Source organism: Rhinolophus ferrumequinum, chromosome 22, assembly GCF_004115265.2.
Source record: "Rhinolophus ferrumequinum isolate MPI-CBG mRhiFer1 chromosome 22, mRhiFer1_v1.p, whole genome shotgun sequence".
In the NCBI taxonomy this organism is placed as follows: Eukaryota; Metazoa; Chordata; class Mammalia; order Chiroptera; family Rhinolophidae; genus Rhinolophus; species Rhinolophus ferrumequinum.
Window position 1 is genome coordinate 42,164,306 of NC_046305.1, and position 20,297 is coordinate 42,184,602.

At 50.1% G+C, this 20,297-nt stretch overlaps 1 protein-coding gene across 2 annotated transcripts in view; it reads left to right on the top strand.

Moving 5' to 3' along the window:
- The window catches only part of SLC6A17 (solute carrier family 6 member 17), a 45,968-nt gene that overhangs the window by 21,613 nt on the left and 4,058 nt on the right, over positions 1–20,297 (top strand). For both annotated transcript variants that reach the window (XM_033092843.1, XM_033092842.1), the window contains 6 exons: positions 916–1,026; positions 15,051–15,292; positions 15,553–15,745; positions 17,501–17,693; positions 18,250–18,409; positions 20,007–20,169. In XM_033092843.1, coding sequence (XP_032948734.1) covers positions 916–1,026; positions 15,051–15,292; positions 15,553–15,745; positions 17,501–17,693; positions 18,250–18,409; positions 20,007–20,169 — 1,062 coding nt within the window. The remainder of the gene's footprint in view (positions 1–915; positions 1,027–15,050; positions 15,293–15,552; positions 15,746–17,500; positions 17,694–18,249; positions 18,410–20,006; positions 20,170–20,297) is intronic.

Consider the following 20,297-nt stretch of genomic DNA (forward strand, 5'->3'; position numbering starts at 1 on the left):
AGCCTTGTAAAAGTAGCATGGTCTCAGCCGCCACCTCTTCCCTCTCCAAGGCCAAACTTGTAGCTGACAGTTTGTGGCAGTTATCAGGGGCTGCCACATACATGAATGCATTTGGTCCACAACAACCTTATGAGTTAGGAGTTCTTGTACCCATTTTTGTAGATGAGGAGATGGAGGCACACTGAGGCTAAGTAAATAGCCCAAGGTCATGTGGTTGGTAGTGGTAGAGCCACCACCTGGTAGAGCCAGGATCAGAACTCAGGTGGTCTAGCTACAGATATGCTAACCTTTACAGCATCCTGCCGAAGCAGCCTTCCTGATATGTTTCAGTGCAACAAACACTGTATGAACATCTTCTTTGCATGAGGCTCTGTGCCAGGCACATGGGGATATGGACATGTGCAAGAAACACATGCTAGAAAATAGCACACGATTTATAATCACGACAGGCAGGACCTTCTTCTGATGTTTTTGCTTGGGAGCCATATCTATAATTTCCTGGATGCCTTCTGTCAAACGAGCTCTAAGGACAGGGCAGATCCTCAGGCGATCCATTGGAATCAGGAACAAAAAAGTAGGCAGGAGACATGAAAAAATGAGGAGGGGAGAACAAAGGGTTGCTCACCCCCTTGGCTGCCCTTGGGGGTGGGGAGGCCTCAGACCCAGCCCCACCAGCCCTTGAAAGGAGAAAACCAGCCCCAAGCATGGCCATGCTGACTCCAGCTTTTCTGTGCTCCTGTTTCTGCCTTGGCTCAAGGCCAGACATGCGGTGGGGTTGGCCCTGTGCCCCGGGGTCCCAAGGCTCTGCTTTCTGTAGCCATCAGAAGAGGCTCATGTGCCCCAGCTGTGAGCAGGGAGGGGGGTACCAGCTGCACGAGGGGCTCTCCGCCATGGTGGGTCCTTTCCTCTCTGCAGGTGATGTATTTCAGCTCCCTCTTCCCCTACGTGGTGCTGGCCTGCTTCCTGGTCCGGGGGCTGCTGCTTCGAGGAGCCGTCGATGGCATCCTGCACATGTTCACGCCCAAGGTAAGGGTCTGGGGGCACCGCAGCCCCACTGGGCCCGGTCAGCTTCCTGCCATGTAGCACTCAGGGAGGACCTGCTACGTCAGGCATCGTGTCAGGTCCTGGAAGGATGGACTGGGGGCGGGGCCTGGGCCCTGCCCTTGGGGTTCCAAAGAGAGGTACAGCACATCAATTTGGGTGAAATCGGAAGAAGCTTCAGGGAGGAGGTGACATGTGACTCGAGCCCTGGAGAGCAGATGGGATTTCAGTGAACGGCAGGAGGACATTGCAGTCAAAGGAACCACATGAACCAGAGTGGAAAAGCACTGGGTATGCTTGAGGGAATGATGGGACATCAGATTTGGCTGGGGTATGGGGTATGGGAGTGGTGGGGTTTCATTGGGTGGACCTGTGACAGCAGGAGCAGAGAAGATGCCTAAGGGAAGCTCCCCGGGGAATCCCAGCTTGTACTCAAATCAGGGGACCAATGTTACTATTGTATTAAAGAAAATAATAGACCAAGTGGATAGTCACGTCACCCTCACCGAATCCCCCAGATCTCCTGTCATTTCATCCTCCTAGTAGCCCAGTGATGGGAACGAGCTTGACCGCCGTGCCCGTTTCACTGGGCTGCAGCAGGCACAGGCACCCTGCAGATGGTCACTCGGGTTTCCTCACAGTGGTCTCTGCCCGCCATGTCGCCTTGCCTCCCTATTCCCCTTCAGACCACTGGGCACAGCTGGTAGGAGCCAGTCCACCGAGGAGTAAGAGCATTTTAAATGCAATGTAATGTAATGTACCCACGCAATGTAATTAGTAACCCAGCTGAGCAGGCTGGGAAGTCCACCTCCTAATGCCCGCTGACCAACCAGCAACCAGCAGGGGCCTGCTGAGATTCCAGTCCCCAGGCATGGGTCAGAACCCCGCCAGCGGGAGGACCCTCGACATTGCCTCCCAATAGTGCCATAGCACACATTGCTCACACACACACACTTATACAGAAAGTTCATACAGATGACACAAGGAGAAAAATCCAGATCTAGTGGGGTTGCAAATCCCCATTTCCCTCCCAACTACCGTGCCGTACAACTGTGAAGAGCAACTGGTGTTGGGGCAGGGGCGGGGGTTGGCAACGTACAGGACACACACCACTCCATGTTCCCCAGACAGCATAAACTGGCCCTTGGCATTCTGGGAAATAACACCTGAAGTTTCTATGGTAACAACCACGGAGGTCCACTTTATGAAACACTTAGTGCATCTCCGGAGGCGTGAGCGTGACTCCCGAGCCACGTGGCTGGCATAGGGTTGTTGTCAACATGTGGTGTCTGCCAAGGAAGGAAAAAAAGGAAAACCTGGTTTCTTTGGGGGAAAACGGCCATGAGGAGAGAGCCGACTTTTTATGAATGACTTCACCTGTGTTTCTAGACTCATGCTCAGTCTAACGTGTTCACACGTTACTGAACTTTATGAAGAAATGATATGCCCCGGAGATGTTCATAAATGTGGAGATACGTGCAGGTCTCCAGATGGGCCCCCGGGTGGTGGTAGAAAGCTTGGTGTGTAACTCTAGGAGCAGGTAGAACCCATTTGTCAGATTGGCTGCCAGCCCCAGCACGTACAACGCTGGTCCCCTTTTGATTCGGACACTCTTTTAATCGTCTTTTCACTTATGAACTATCTCAGTGATATAAACATACACGTGTAGTAATATAACAAACATTCTTAAGAAATAAAATATTACAGATGCCATAATAGTGCCTGTATAGCCCACCCTGACCTCATTCCCTTCCTCCCCAAAGATAACCACTATCTTGAATTGGGGATTGATCCTGCTAAGGTATAGTTTTTAAAAATTTGTAATACAGATAGGTGGGTTTATAACCAACATACGCTTACAGCATTTGTGCCTACTTTTAAACCTTACGTGAAAGGCTCAGAGTATGTATATGCAACCTTTGGTGACTAGCTTTTATTTTCGCTCAACACTGTTTTGAAATGTATCTATAATGATATATGTAGCTGTAGTGCATGCATTTTTTGCTGCTGTGTAGTATTCCACTGCAGCACTAAATGAAAATGGATTTCTCCATTCTCTAGTTCATGATCATTTAAGTTACGTCCAGTTTTCACCACTACTAATAATGCTACAATAAACATTATTATCCAGATCTTCAAGCACACAGCTTTCTATATTTCTAGGGTCTATATATTTAGGAATGGTATTGCTGTCTGAAAGGCTGTGCATATCTTCAGTTTTACTAGACGTTGGCCAAATTGCTCTCTAAAGTTGTTGCATTTATTAACACTCCTACCAGTTGTGCATGAGAGTCCCAGTTGCTCCACATTTGTTAGACTTCCATTTTTGCCACTCAGATGGACGCAAAATGGTTGATGTGCGCTTTGAATAACGAGGGATGCTCCTTTCCAAAACTTTTCCTGGATGTTCACAGGACGTTCCTGTGATTCCACTTTAGCATTAGCAGAGGCCAGAGTCTTCATGAGGTGAAGCTTAAAGAAATAAATCCAGAAGACCCTAGCGGAGCCAGGTCACTAAGAACCAGCATGTGTGGCCCATGGTCCACACTAGCTCCTAACTTTCAGTCTGGATAGAGTCTGTGGGGCCCATCTTGAGGCCTTGTCCACTGAGCAGTTCTGTGGGGCAGCTCCTGCCCTTGCCCTTGAAGGGATGTGTTGAGCAAGGAAGGAGAGGCCTGAGAGCCTCACAGGCCAAACTCCTTCATCAAGAATCCCCTTCACAGCCTGTGCTGCTGCTTGTTTGAAGCAGGTAAGGCCCATAGCGATGGCTGGAATGAGGGTTCCTACATACAAATCCCTCCAAGTCATCTGCAAAAAGAGACCTACTCCCAGAGACAATCGTCTGACAGTCCATACATGGCAGACTACTGCTGCAGAGCTGTGACTGTTCCAGCACAGGACCGGTGAGGTCTGAGGAAACCTGGAACCATTTCAAATTCTTGCCCTAGAATGGTGCTATCGCGTGCCAGGGTCATTGCACGCAGCTGCCCAGGCTGTGCACTGCTCCATACTGACCGAAATGTAAATAACGGGTCATGACATTTGGCAGACATGGCAGAACCCAAGATTTTTGGCCAGGACATTTCAGAATCCACCTGAAGGAAGCATAGTCTCCATGGATATGCTGAGTGACCTAGAAGATGCTCCCTCCATAAAGTCTTCCAATATCAGGAATAACCCCAGCTGTAGGACATGGGCTTTCAGTCTATCCCTTTACACAGTTACTGAGTGTGACAAAAGCAGTGTGGCCAGGCTACCATGATGACCCACTAACACCTTTGATGGGACACTAACTCAAGTTAATGGCTAATGAACTTCTAGGCCACTTCTCTCCTGATTACTTTCTTTCCATCCAGGTAAAAACCAAGTCACTATAGGGTACCACGCAATTAATTATGTGATTCGCTCAACATGAAGTGGTGGATTAATGTAGATTATGGTGGAATATCTAACAAAATTACAACTGTTCACATCCTTTGGCTCAGCAATTCCACTTGTAGGTATTTATCCTATAGATGGACTCACCCACAAGCAAATGATCTGTGCACAACATTGGTTTACAGCATTTTGTTTTAGTAGCAAAAGATTGACAACAACCCAAATGACCATTATTCATTTATTTCTTCATTCAAAGAAAGTTCATTGAATGCTTGTTATGTTCTAGGCACTGTTGTAGGTCCTGGGATACAGCAGTGAACAAAGGAGATAAGCTTTCACGTCCTCGTGGACCTTGTGTTGTAGGGGTGGGAGACAGACAGTGTGAGATATTGGATGGTGTTGCTCAGGAGAAAAAGCAGAGAAAGAAGGGTTAGGGGCAGTGGGGAGAGGGGTTGCTTTAGATTGCATACTCAAGGAAGGCCTTTCTGAGAAAGTGACAGACCCGGAGTGAAGACCTGAAGGAGGTGAGGGAGCAGGTCACGTGGATATTTGGAAGTAGCATATTCCATTCCAAACAGAAGGAACAATAACTGAAAAGGCCTTGAGATTGAATGTGTCTGGCGCATGCCAGGAAGCTAGTGTGGCTGGAACGGGAGGGGAGAGAGGTAGGGCAAGGGGTCTGGGGGGAGCCAGATCATGAGGGTCTCGCAGGCCAGGTGAGGACTTTGCTGTTTACTCGGGGTGAAATGGGAGCCAGTGGAGAGTTCTGAGTAGAGGAGCAATAGGATCGGACTTAATCTTCGAAGGATCACTCTGGCTGCCATAGAAAATTTTAGGGGCCAAAGGCGGAACAGGGAAACCTGCTAGAAGGCTCCATCCAGGTGCTAGTATTCATTCTAGGTGAAAGGTGACTGTGGTTGGAGGCCAGGTGCTGGCAATAGCGGTGCTAAGGAGTGGTCATGTGGGAGATACTTTGAGGAAGTAAAGTCAACAGGATTTGCTGTTCGTTGGATATGAGATGTGAGAGAAAGAGAAGGATCAAGGATGATTCTCAGGCCTTTTGCCTGAGCACCTCAAAGGAAGGATTTGACATTTATGGAGCTGGGGGAAGACGGTGGGAGGAGCAGGCAGGTTTGGTGGGGAACACCAAGAGTACTGTTTCTTTTTTTTGTTTTTTAAAGATTTTATTGGGGAAGGGGAACAGGACTTTATTGGGGAACAGTGTGTACTTCCAGGCTTTTTTCCAAGTCAAGTTGTTGTTCTTTCAATCGTAGTTGTGGAGGGCACAGCTCAGCTCCAGGTCCAGTTGCCGTTGCTAGTTGCAGGGGGCGCAGCCCACCATCCCTTGTGGGAGTTGAACTGGCAACCTTGTGGTTGAGAGCCCACTGGCCCATGTGGGAATCGAACTGGCAGCCTTCAGAGTTAGGAGCATGGAGCTCCAACTGCCTGAGCCACCGGGCTGGCCCAAGAGTACTGTTTTAAGCATAAGGAATAGAGACAGTGGAAATGTAACGGCTGTAAGCAATATCAGAGGGGTAGTAGATTGGGGGAGGGAGGTTATCATTTTGTGAGGGGTATAAATGTCTAACTATTACATTGATTTGTACACCTGAAACTAATAATAAAAAAAAAGAAAAAAGGAAAAAAATCTTTAAAATATTATAATTTAAGGGGGAAAAAAGTACTGTTTTAGACATGGCAGGTCTCAAATGTCTAAAAGGTATCTGAGATGTTGAGTAGGTGGTTGGATAGATGAGTCTGGAGGTTGAGTGGAAGTATAAATTTGGGAGTCAAAGACTTTAAAGTCGTATACTGGTTACAGCCATCTGGAGCGTGAATGTAGACAAAGAAGAGGTCTGAGCACTGAGCACTTGGGGACCCAGCGTTTAGAGGTTGGGGAAGAGATGGCTAGTAAGGGAGAAGGAGAAAGAGGAGAAAGAGGAGGACGAGGAAGGAAGGAGATGGTCATTTCAGAGGCAAAATGGAGAAAGTGCTTTAAGAAGGAGGGAGTAGTCAGCCATGTTCAAAGCTGCCGAGAGGTAAGGCAATGAGGACTGAGAAATGGCCAATGCACTTGGCAACAGAGGGGTCACTGGTGACCTTGACAAGAGCTGTTTTGGTGGAGTGCTGGGGACAAAGTCTAATAGTAATGGGATCAAGGGAAAATGGGAGGTGAGAAATTGGAGACAAGTAATAGAGAATACTTACTTTCAGGAGTTTTGCTGCAAAGGGGAGCAGAGAAATGAGAAATGGGGTGTTAACTGGATAGGGCCGTGGGATCAAAGGTGTTATTTCAGAATTTTATATGATGATAAAAATAATCCATCATATACACTTCTGGTGGGAATGTAAAATGGTACAGCTGCTTTGGAAAAACAATCTGGCAGTTCCTCAAAAGGTTAGTCGGAGTTAGCATATGACCCAGCAATTTCACTCCTGGGCACATATCCAAGAGAACTAGAAACATATGTCTACACAAAAACTTGTACACAAGTGTTCATAGCAGAATTCTTTGCAATAACCGAAAAGTAGAAGCGACTCAAATGTCCATCAACTGATGAATGGAAAAATAAAGGGTAAGTCCATCCATACAATGGAATTATTATCAAGCCACAAAAAGGAATGAAATACTGATGCACGCTACAACATGAGGACGTTAAGCTGAGTGAAAGAAGCCAGTCACAAAAGACCACGTAGTGTCCGAGTCCATTTACATGACGTGTCCAGAAGAGGCAAATCTGTAGAGAAGAAGCAGATGAGGTTGGTGAGGGCCGGGTTTGTGGGGAGGTTAGGGGTGACAGGGGCAGTGACCTGTTAATGGCTACGGCCTTTCTTTTCCAGGTGGTGAAAATGTTCTCAAATCAATTGTGGTAGTGACTGCTAAATTGTGTTCAGAGATTCAGTTTTCAACATGGCGGGGACGGGGGGGTGAAGGGGGGGGCTCTTCACATCTCCAACAAGCAGGTCTGGGAACACCAGCTGGGTGTCCGAGAATTCAACTTCCTTCAACTCTATTCTGACACGATCTACCCAGAGATAGCATCACATTCCATAGGCTAAGGATTCATGCCTACAAGACTGCCCCCTCCGCCACCAGATGCCAGTCACAGGTCCAGGGTGTTGTTGTTACCTGTGCTTCTGACCAACTGGCTGTAAATCAGAGGTTCCCACAACCCCTTCCATGGGTTTGATTAATTTGCCAGAATGGCTCACAGAACTCAGAGATGTTTTACTTACTAGATCACCAGTTCATTATAAATGGATATAACTCAGAGACAACTAGCTGGAAGGGATGCCTAGGGCACGTATGGAGAAAGGGAGCAGAGCTTCCATGCCCTCCAGGCGTGCCGTTCTCCCAGCATCTCCACGTGTTCACCAACCTGGAAGCTCTCAGGACCCGTCCTCTTGGGGTTTTATGGAGGTTTCGTTACACAGTTATGATTGATTAAATCATTGGTCACTGGCCCCTCTACCCCTCTCAGAAGTCAAGGGGGTGGGACTGAAAGTTCCAACCGGCTAATCAGTAGTTAGTTCTCCTGACCACCAGCCCACATCCTTAGGTGATTCCAAAAGTCACCACATTCACATAACAAAAGACACCTTTATCACTCTCAGCACAGGAGATGCCACGGGTTTTAGGAGCAGTGAGCCAGGAACTGGGTAAAGAGCAGATATCTTGTAGATCATGATATCGCAGCTGCACAACTCTGTGATATGCTAAAAACCGTTTAATTGTACACTTGGAAAAAATCCAGTAGAGAAGGGGAAATGGATGTGGTGGGAGAGCTGGAACCCAGTGCTCAGGTGGAGGAGTTGATCTTAGCCAGGAGCACACACTGTCCCCAAAAGAGCAGGAGGGACCGGCCAGCCTGTGGGCACAGAAGCTGGCAGCTGAGAAGCTGTAGTGAGGACCTTCTCATTGCAGTTCTCTTCTGATTGTGTCATTTTTCTCTGTGAAGTAAGAAGCAAGGTCATCCGATGGAGGAGGGGTTGGAGGTCTAAAGGAGGCGTGAGTGTGAAGTAATTGTACAAGGCAATGCGTGCCGCTCTCAGGGCACGCTGGAGGTTTGGGGTAAGGAGTGAAGTCAGCCAGCATGGTACTTACAACGATCCTGTGTTTGGCAGTGAGTGGTGCTTCCTGTGTGCCAGGCACGGGTACACACAGGCACGGTTGCCTATATTAACTCGTTTGAACTCATACCGACTTTAGACTCAGGCATTACTCTGACTGCCGTTTTGCACATGGGGAAACTGAAACAGAGGTTAAATAACTTGTCCAAGGTCCCACCTGTCCAGGGGCCCCAGATATGATTTCTCCAGCTGTGTTCGCTGCTTGGGGACAGGCCACCAGTAGGTGGAGGGTTGGCTATCACCAGGGCTAGGAGTTTATCAAGTGATGACAGTGGAGAGATGGCAGGGGAGTTGAGAATGTAAGTGACCAAATGATGGGCCCTTGACTAACCTGGTTAGGAAGGGAAGTGAGGATACAGAGAGGGTGAGGGGCAGAGAAATGGAGGTAGGGCTGGAGCAGTTTTGGAGTCGAGATACTGGAGGGAGTGAGCTGGAAAGATGGGGTGCTTGGGAATGTGGGATCTTTAATGTTGAGGTTCCAGTTGGACACAGGTCATGGCGTGACCGTAGGATCGGGGGAAGGACAAGGTCAGTGGAAGGAGGAGGTAAAGGGACCCAGAGGCAGATCGTTGAAAGGGACAGTGATGTAGAGACTGAGTCACCCAGAATTACGGCAGCAATTGTACTGGATAGAGAGGCAGCGCACAGCGGAATGGGGGATGGGGACCTGGAGGAGCAGGCAGCACCCTGTCCACCTGCAGGCCCAAATGTCCCAAGGGTTGTGAGAAGACAGCCTTCCCCAAAGCCGCCTGAGAGGGCTGCAGGGGAAGTATTGGGTTCAGGGCGGAGCCAGGCTTTGCTCAGCCCTTCCCTGCATAGCAGGCTTACCTGGAAGCTGTAGCAACAAGGCAACAAGGAAAAAGTGCCAGTGCTCAGGCCCACCCTCGACTAATCAGAATCAAGCACATCTGATCACAGGGTATGGTGTCCAGGTGGTGTCAGGCTCTTCCAAGCTCTCCAGGTGATTCTAACATGCAGCCAGGCGGGAGAACCCTGGACTCAGAGCAAGACGGTGAGGGGCCTTCCAGAGAAAAGTGTGGAGATGCGGGGGAGGGGGGATTTTGCTGATGCCAGACTGAGTTCCAGGGGCTAGGTGGCAGGACGTGGGCAGCTATGGAGGAGCCGAGGCTTGAGTCAGAGCAGGGGACAGGGCCAGCCATCCTGGGATGAAGTCCAGATGAAGCAGGACAACCCGGGAGTCGTGGACATTTTGCAGCAGCCGAGGTAAATGGGATCCTTGGACAGAAGGGCCAGGCCTGGTGGTCCCGTAGGCAGACCATGGGTACAAAGCTGAGTGGGCAGAGGGAGCAGCTTGCCAGGAGCCCTGAACTCTGGGTTCCCAGCTCAGCACACTGAGTGTTGAGCCTGGGGTCCAGGGCAGTGGCCCCAGGAAGGTGGTGGCCCCTGGAGGGTGGAGAGCTCTGTAGACATCTCCGGTGTGGACAGTAGGAGAAGAAAGGGGAGGAATACACACACACACACACACATACACACACACACACACACACACAGGTATGTACACAGATACATGCATGTGATATATGTGTGTGTGTGTGTGTGTGTATATATGTGTGTGTATATATATATATATATATATATACACACACACACACACAGAGGGTGCCAAAAAAAGTATACACATTTGAAGAAAGGAAAAAACTACATTAAAATTGTAATACTGAATATATACCGATAACAAAAGATGTTACAAGTCACGTGTGACTTCTGCAATTACAAGAGGTGCTCCAAGTGGTTACCATCAGCGTAATTTTAATAGTTTTTTTTCCTTTCTCAAAATGTGTATACATAAGGGGGATCCAATATATGGTGATGGAAGGAGAACTGACTCTGGGTGGTGAACACATAATGTAATTTATAGATGATGTGATACAGAATTGTACACCTGAAATCTATGTAATTTTACTAACAATTGTCACCCCAATAAATTAAAAAAGAAAATCAACAACAAAAAAAGATGTCAGAGGTAATTCCTACGGGTGAGAAGTTCTAATAAAAGACTCCATCTTATCTGAAAAAAACAATGTGTATACATTTTTGTTGCCACCCTCTGTACATATATTCCATTAAATATCACCTGAAGGGTACGTAAGACACTGATGTCATGGTTCTACCTACGGAAGGGGAGCTGGGTGTCTGGGAGACAGGGGTGAGGAAAAGGAGACCTTACTGTGGCCCCTTTTGTGCCTTTTGAGTTTTAAAGCATGACTGTGTCACCTAAGAGCAGTCACAGCGAGGGCCACACCGTCTCCCGGGGTGGGCCTGGCACGACCTGAGCTGTGCGGTAGCGTTGGGCATCGGCCTCTCACTCTGCCGCCTCTGGGCCTCGACAAGCAAGCAGTCCTGACCAGTGAGCCAGACTGGCCACAGGGTCAGCGATGTGTGTTAACCCTTCGAGGAGAGACGTGGGGTCCCTGCAAGTCCTAAAGGCCCAGGTGTGGAGTTAGTGGTAGAACTTCTTGACTCCTACAGGTAGAGTACAGCTTCCGAGAGGATGACGAGGGCAGCCCGGCCTTGTTAGCAGAGGGTGGGCTCTGGAGCCAGGTGATCGGATCCAGACCCCAGCTCTTCACTCAGCAGTCAGAGGGCAAGTTCCTTGGCCTCTGGGGGCCTCAGTTTCCTCAGTTGTAAGATGGGGTGACCCATGGTAGCTCCCTCACGGCGTTGTCAGGGGACCATGTGGGCCTGCCCCCGGCAAGCAGAGCTATTATTATTTTGGTCTCTTGTGAAGGTGACAGTGCTCTTAGGCTTTGAGAACTGGGTGCTCCAGTGCCATCTGGTGTCTCGTGGTCCCTTCTGGTTCTTGCACGGGCAGGTGACCGGCAGTGCTAAGGAACAAGCGTGTGTGCTCCTGTCATGTACCAGCTCAAGCTGAGCACTCAGCAGCTGCTTGTGGATTCAAAAAGCATCTCCATGCCGCTGAATCAAATGCTATGACACACCTTGTTCCCTGCACGAGGAAGTGACTCAGCCACTATGCCAAGGAAATGGCAGGAGGCCATTGCTCTGTTTCAGTGGGAAAGGCCATCTCCCACCTCCCCTCTTGCAGTCACATCCTGATGTCTGGAAAGGACACTGAGCTCCCTAAGGTGTGGCCATGGGTTCATTCTCTGTTGACACTATGATCGGGACTTTGTTGAAATTGTGTGTCATCACCTCAGAAGTCTTGAAAGAGCCCCTTTAAGTTCAGGGAACAACAGACATTCAGTACTGAAGGTGCCTGACTCAGCTCCCTTTGAGCACACAGGTCAGACTGTGCCTGCCTGTCTGTTTTTCTCTTGACACCCCCTCTTTCCTTCTCTTCCATGTGCCAGGCATGGCTCATACAAAGATGAACAGCAAGTGGGTTTTTCAGGAAGCACAAAGTGGTGAGAGGAAGACAGACACATACACCTGTAATTCAGGTATTGACAAGAGCTGTGCGAGCCCAGGACCATGACTAGCTCTGCCAGAGGCAGCCAGGACAAGCTTCAAAGAGAAGGTGATATTTGTGCTGGGTTTTGAGGTATAAATAGGAGTTCACCAGAAAGTGAGTAGGAGGACGGAAATTCCAGGCAGAGGGAATAGCCTGGGCAAAGGCCAGAGAGAGGAGACCAGGGTACTTTTGAAGAGTAGTAAGTTCACTGCAGTTAGAGTGTTCAGAAAATAGAGTGGGAAAAGATTTTCCAGCAGACAGTGGGGAACCAACAAAGATTTTTCAACATGCAAATGACATGACCAGAGCTATGTCCAATTCAACTTGCTCTCCCTTATAAAATCTTCTGCTTCTTTGGAACTTACCGAACTACTCAGAGCCCTCCCCCAAGGTCCAGGTTTCTAGCCTGAGGGAAGTGCCTAGGTTCCAGATTGGTAGAACTGTCATGATTGACATCTGTGAACACCAGTGAATGATAATATGCCTTCCGGGCATCAGTAATGCATCCATCCATTTCCAGAACCTTCTAGGAGGATCTTAAGGAAAAACAAACCCACCTAGGAGAGGGGAGGTGTAGAAGTCCTTTAGCAGTGGGACTGTGATTACAGTGGTCCCCCTTATCTCCGGTGGATGCATTTCAAGACACCCCAGGGGATGCCTGAAACCACAGACAGTACTGAACCCTATATATTCTAGGATTTTTCCCTATACATACATACCTTTTCCCTTAAAGGAAGCACTTAAGGGAACTTAAACACTTAGCTACTTTTTGGCATGTCTGAATTGCCAGCATCAAGACTCGTGCACCTTGGGGCCATTATTAAGTAAAATAAAGGGTCACTTGAGCACAAACACGGTGATACCCTGTCAGTCGATCTGATAACTGAGATGGCTACTAAGTGACTAACCGGCAGGGAGTGTATAGAGCGTGGATACGCTGGGATGATTTACATCCCAGGTGGGACTGAGCAGGACGACGTGAGATTTCATCCTACTGTTCAGAATGGCACGTAATTTAAAACTTATGAATGGTTTATTTCTGGAATTTTCCATTTAATATTTTCAGACCTTGGTAAGTGAAATTCTGGAACGCGAAGCCGTGGATGGGGGGGACTACTGTATTTTGTTCTTTTCTTTATAATCTTTAAATTTCTATTAGGAGCATGTATAGGCAGGCCCCTATTTTCTTATCCACAATGCCCGAATACAAATAGCCTGGAAAAACAAAAATGTGCTTTTTTCTTTCTCCCAGAACTCATTTTGTGGCAAAATGACCTGAACAGATGTGAGGCTATTTATAGTCTTTATTGATTCACTTGGTGTGACTATTCATATTTTGCGGCAAAAATACAAATGTGTTTGATTACAGGTTGTCCCAGACCCCACTGGCGTGGTGTTATGTAATTATGTGGCATATGCACCACCGTATTACCTTTCCACAATAAAATTAGAAACAAAAGCCTGATTTCCAAAACCAGTCTGGCCCCAGGGCAGTTAGATAAGGAAATGGGCCTGTATTATTTTTGTAATGAAGAAGACCTGCCCCATTTCTCTGGTAGTCCCACTCTCCCATGTTCCACTGTGACCATTTTAAACCACTTTTACCTGTCTGAACGCTCTGACCTCTCCTCCCAGCATACCTCACCCCAGCAGGTGATTTTGTCTCCTGCTTTACAGGACAACTGAGTCTCGAGATGGTACTAGGGGGGCTCCATGATCTAGTGTCAGATGGTCTGTATTTTAGTAACTCCTCTGTCCCAGCTAGCTACTTTGAGCAAGAAATTTCACCTTTCGCCTCAGTTTACTCATTTCAAATATGAATAATAATCCCTAAACCCCACCAAAAAAACACACATCTATCCTGACTAGATCAGAGACATTTTGTCAGAATTAAATGCTACTATGTGCCAGGCATGACTGGTGGCTGTACATTTGATCCTCACAGGCATTCTGGGAGGGAGACTATGATTATTCCCATTTTTCAGATGAGAAAACTGAGGGTAGCAGGCATTATCACTTGCCTAAACCTTCTCAGCTAATTCGAGATGGGAGTCAGGTTTAGACCTGGGTCTGTCTGACTCTAAAGCCCTATGCTGTATCCAAGCCATGGTCCATGTCTTGAGAACCAAACAGTAAAAGGAGAACAGAGGTGACAGCGCTTTGGAAATTGCCCCATCCCCTCTAGGTGCTGTTGTGGTTCAGGATCCTGTCAGGTCTGAGGGCAGCTGGGGGTGGGGTCAGGCAGGGGTTCCCTCTCCAGGAAAGGTCTGGCTTCTGTGCTCCAAGTTGGGTGGGTGGGGAGGGTTTCTCTGTGACCGGGAGCATACATAGATGTGTATGAATGAATATTGGGCCCCCCTCTTTTTTTTTTTTTTTTTTTTTTTTTTAGAAAAAGAAGATTGGGTAGGCCTGAGGGAGATGCTGGGTGCTGGTGTCCTTGTTTTTTTTTTTAAAGCCAAGCAAGCAGCAGGTTTATTTAAAAAGGACAGTACATTCTCGAGAAGGTGAGAACGGGCAGGCCCGGAGAAGAGCAGCTCTGCCGCTGGTGTCTGTTTTTATGGTTTGAGATGGAGGGGGTCTTAGGGAGACACTGGTGCTCTCAATTCTCTTGTACTGTTGTGTAGGCTGTACACTGGACAACTCTAGGAGGCACCATTCACACTGTAGGCTAAGTGAATGGTACACCCTAGAGTTGTACGCTACACGTCGTACCTGGTGGCTCTGGAGGTATTCCTTAGAAGGATAGCCCCACGATAAGCAATGATACCAGTTAAAATGAACTGAGAATGTACTATGTAAGCCTGTATGTGTATTTTATCTTACCTTAGCTTTACGATGATCTTCTGAAGTTGATACTCTTTTTATCTGTGTTTTATACTTGGGGAAACTGAGGCTCGGAGTGGTTAGGGGAAATGCCCAAGGTCCCACAGCCACAGCCTGTCCCCACTATATCGTGCTGCCTCTGAACTCGGTTGAGGCTGAGGGAAGCAGGTGTCGTGGAAACTCCATTGTGCTTGAATAAAACCGTTACTGTGTGTCTCTTTTCTTCCCCTGCCACCCCCGCTAGCTGGACAAGATGCTGGACCCACAGGTGTGGCGGGAGGCAGCCACGCAGGTCTTCTTCGCCCTGGGGCTGGGCTTTGGGGGCGTCATCGCCTTCTCCAGCTACAACAAGCAGGACAACAACTGCCACTTCGACGCTGCCCTGGTGTCCTTCATCAACTTCTTTACCTCGGTGCTGGCCACGCTCGTAGTGTTCGCCGTGCTGGGCTTCAAGGCCAACATTATGAATGAGAAGTGTGTGGTCGAGTAGGTGGCACCTCTTCTGTCCTTTCCCCTCCCGACCCACCCGACCAAGGGACAGACGAGCCATGGATGGACAGCCCCTGTCTCCCTGGGCTGAGGGAGCGAGACAGAGGAGCTCTTTGTCCCCAGCCCTGGACCACAAGGACAGGCTCAGAGATGTCTCTGTTGATGGCTGGGGGGTCCTGCCTGGGTGCTTGGTAGGTGCCCCCAGGATCATGCCCACCCCTGCCTGTTTACCTGGTCCTCTCCCTTTTCTGCTGCAGGAATGCCGAGAAAATCTTGGGGTACCTCCACAGCAACGTCCTGAGCCGGGACCTCATCCCTCCCCACGTCAACTTCTCCCACCTGACCACCAAGGACTACACGGAGATGTACAAGGTCATCATGACCGTGAAGGAGGACCATTTCTCAGCCCTGGGCCTTGATCCCTGCCTGCTGGAGGACGAGCTAAACAAGGTGCGGGGCAGGCTGTTTTTGTCGGGATGGTCCGGAAGGCACACACGGGAGTGTGGACCCACAGACAAGCCATGAGTGGCTGGAGCTTGCGTGTAGGCCCCAGAAAGCTGCCAGGGACTCCCTCGTTTACCTGATAAGCGAGGACCTCCTATGTGTCTAGAAAGGGAGAGAGGAAAGGTGACAGTTCAAACCTCTGCCCTGAGGTAGGCTGAGTCTCGGTGAGGGCAAGAGGCTGACACACGTCACAGAAACCCCAGGGAGTGTACGGGACGACTTGTACGTTGATTGAATGGGTTTCCTGAGCACCCGTCACGGCCCCATGTCAGGCACTAACAGTGCCTTGTACGTGGCACCCAGAACATAAGTGTTTGCGTTAGTGTCCGCCCCTTGCTGTCTGTCCCCTTGGCCTGCATGAGAGCACTGTGAGTTGAACATGGATTTTGCAGGTGAGTAGCCTGTACGTTGGCAGCTTGGGCAGGGCCTCACAGCCGGTAAGGAGGGGAGCCGGGGTTTAAGTCCCCATGCTCTGAGTCACCCCTTGATGCTTCTGTCTCTCCCCCAGCTGTCCCCATTCCAACTCTCATTGCCACATTGTCCCTCAGTCCCCTCATTAATGTCCAGGCCCAACTTCTGACCCCTTGCTTCTATCCTCATTTGCACAGCTGGGACCTTTCAAAGTGACTGTTCTGTTAGAAGGAGGAACAGGAGAGAGACATGCCCACAGGGTCCTAGGACCCAGCTGGTGCCAAGGCTCCCATCAGCCCGGGCTAACCCTGTCCTTCTCCGTGGGGCCAGGGAAGGTGACACTCCCTGAACAGTGTCTGAGCTCCGCATTAAAAGTCAGCTTCCTTCTCCTGGCTCCATTCTAACGCTGAGGGAGCTGTGTCCTGTACCCTCTGCCCTCTTCCCAAGTGTTCAAGAGCAAAAGGACCCTGTCCGGGGAATCCTACCCTGGTTTCTTCCCCAGGTGACTGGCAGTAAGAAGGACCTCCCCACCTCCCCCTTCCATGAGACCCTGCCCCGTTTTCACAGGTGTGGCCTGGCCCTCTGAATAAAACGAAGACTGTAGCAGTTTTTTAATGATACAACCTCGATAACGTCCAAATGGCAGGGATTACACACTCACCTACTTGGGGAGGTGTTCCCTCCCAGTCAGTGGACAGTATAGGACAACGTAGAAGTGATGGCAGTGTGTGGTCAGTTGCCCCCAAAGCAGGCACCCACGCATTACAGCAGTGGTTCTCTACCTCGGCTGCCTACCAGGGCCACCTAAGGGCTTTATAAAACCCTGATACCCAGCTCACCCCCCACCCCAGACCAATCAAAGTGTTGCCCCTAGGGTCAGTCCAGGCGTTAGTGTTTTTAAAGGCTCCAGTGTGACCCCATGGGGGAGGAGTGGCTGAGACCACTGCATTAAGGTCTGGAGTTCACAGCTGGCAACAACCACGGAAGACTTCCCGGAGGAGGAGTCCTGAGCTGGGCACATTTCTAAAAGTGAGCGTCTTCATCTGAATCACCGCAGGTCCTTGTACAACTTGCAGTTTCCAGGCCCCACAGCTGAACAACTCCTGAATTGGTGTTTTATTCCCTGGAGTGGGAGACCCCCTGCCCCAAAACAGCAGGATTTAGGTGGGGGCAGGGCATCCCTGTGAAAGGGGTCATTCCTCAAGCTCTCTGGGCAGAGAGGCGGAAGCAGGGGCTCCCAGGCTGGGCGTGGGCCCTCACGGAGCCCTTGCCCCTCGCCCCCATCCACAGTCCGTGCAAGGCACAGGCCTGGCCTTCATCGCTTTCACTGAGGCCATGACGCACTTCCCTGCCTCCCCGTTCTGGTCCGTCATGTTCTTCCTGATGCTCATCAACCTGGGCCTGGGCAGTATGATCGGGACCATGGCGGGCATCACCACGCCCATCATCGACACCTTTAAGGTGCCCAAGGAGATGTTCACAGGTAACGGGTCCTGGCAGCCACCACGGGTCTGGGGGCTGCACTCAGGGACAATGGGTGGGTGGTGGCTCTGCCTTTAGACTGGGTTCTGACCAAGTCATTCCTGACCCCATACCCAGACACCTCCCCTCCGCTTCCCCCACCGGGGACACAGCGGGAGCCTGGCTCTGCCACCCGAGAAAAGCACTCACTAACCAGGAGGAGAAGACTGGTTGGGAACCTGTGCCAAATCTGAGCCGAGAGACAGGCCTTTCTTTGTTCACGTGCCCCTCTCCTGAGCGCCTGCTGAGCTGTCTTGGGCAGGGCTGGCCTCCCTCCACGCCGGTCCTGTTCCATCCCTGTCATTCCCAGCCCTGGGATGCTCCCTGTTTAGTAGCCTGGGAGCTCAGAACCTCCAAATCTGGACCCCTTCCCCTGTGTAGGGCTGGGCCTGCTGGAGGGTGGGCTGCAGGCCAGCTGGGGGGAGGGGTGGGATGGGAAAGGCCTGGGTGCCCCCCAGACCCCCGGGCCCCACCCACCTGTACCTTTGCTCCCACACTGGCCTCCCGGCTCTCTGTAGTGGGCTGCTGTGTCTTTGCATTCTTCGTGGGGATGTTGTTCGTCCAGCGCTCCGGAAACTACTTTGTCACCATGTTTGATGACTACTCGGCCACCCTGCCACTCACTGTCATCGTTATCCTTGAGAATATCGCTGTGGCCTGGATCTATGGAACCAAGAAGTAAGGAGGCTATGGGGGTAAGGTGGGGACAGGAGGATGGGTCTGCCCCATCTTGACTCCCCAGAAAGTGCTACGATCCCAGGGCTGCTTGTGAGTGCGGCAGGAGGTCACAGAGTCAGTGACGGGACTGAAAGTGCATTTAGAGAAATTGAGTCTCAGAGAGAAGCATCACTGCTCAGTACCACTTGGGTGGTGAGAGGCGGAGCCAGGCTGAGGACACGAATCCTGATGTCATCCTAAACTGCCCTGAGCACCTTTCCTGGGTACCAACTCCTCAATGTTTTGTGGAGCTTGTTAAGCACCTAGTGGGTGTCAAAGCATTTGTGGACTTTAGCAGCCTGGTCGACAGCTAAAAGGTGACCTGTTATACCTCGGGGTGTGAGACGAGGGGTGGTTTGGGCCCTAAGTTTGGGGATGAGTGGGTAAGAGAATTCAGCAATAAGAAAGGGTTGGGTCTCAGGGCCTGAGCCTCGGCCCAATCTGTGCTCACTGTCAGGCCCTGGCCTCATTCCTCATTTAAGAACCGATCTGTATCCCCAGGGAGCCCCAGGACTGGGTCCCTCCCACTCCCTCAGCAAGGCCAGGGGTTCCAATAAGCTCCTCAGCCTGCCCCTCGCATGTTGTCTGAGTCTTAGAATTGGACTTAGAATTGGACTCTTGCACAGGCCCTGATACAACCATCTCCTTCCTGGGAGGGTGCAGGAGGGCTGGGGTGATAAGAGGGGCACCCCTGTGAGCCAGGGTCGGAACACGCTGACTTTCCCCTGCAGACGGGCGAAACCCCTGTGGTCCTTCTCAGAATATGATCTTTAAGCGCTTATGCTAAAATATATAGGATTATACAGGCAACTAATTATATTGAAAATCAGCAAAATAATGTTTCAAAGCTGTGATTTAGTAAGATCTGTGTACTTTCTTTTTACTGCATTAAGGTACAAGAGCTAGCTGTGGGTCTAATAACAACAGTAATTTCAAAGTAGTGATGAGCATAAATGATGTTTGTAGGTATTTTCAGTTATAATGTGATCGGAAAATATCTGAGATTTAATGAGTTGCTGGCAGAGTCCTAAGTTAATGGTTTGCTTGCATTTATAATAGAAAGAAGTGCAAGATTTCAGTTAGGTGTTATTGAGGTAAAGATGATTTTTTTAAAACGCCATTCATGTATGCAGCCTGCCAGCCACCACCACCAACCCCCCCACACCCAAATCCGCCCCCCCATTCAGGAATTCCACCCACAGAGCAGGTGGTAGAAACTCCAAGTCAAGGAAGCTTTCTGCCTTAGGACACTGGGGAAGTGCACTTCTACCTCTTTTCCAGCAGGGGGAGTCTAGAGCCAGGCCAGTGTGAGGGGCTGGTGCCTGGCCTGTGGGCTGGATCATATGCCTGGGTGGTGCGTCAGGGGAGGTTAGAGGAAGACAGCAGAGTCTTCCCAGAGGCCAGCTGGGCCACAGAATAATACACTGGGAGCACTGAATGTGAAAAATGGAAGAGCTGGGAGGGAAGGACTGGTCGATGAAGGCTTCCTGGAGGAGGTGGGGAAATGCACAGACGCAGTGAAGGTGCCAACTCCTGGGCCCTCTGCTGTGCTTGGCAGGTTCATGCAGGAGCTGACGGAGATGCTGGGCTTCCGGCCCTACCGCTTCTATTTCTACATGTGGAAGTTTGTCTCTCCGCTGTGCATGGCTGTGCTCACCACGGCCAGTATCATACAGCTGGGGGTCACGCCCCCCGGCTACAGCGCCTGGATCAAAGAGGAGGTGAGGGGTGGGGCCCAGAACCCCAGTGATGTAGGCACCTTCTCAGGCCTGTGATGCAACTGGTGATAGATACAAACCTTTACAGGGTAACTACTATATGCCAGGCCCTGCCAGGGGCATTGCACACC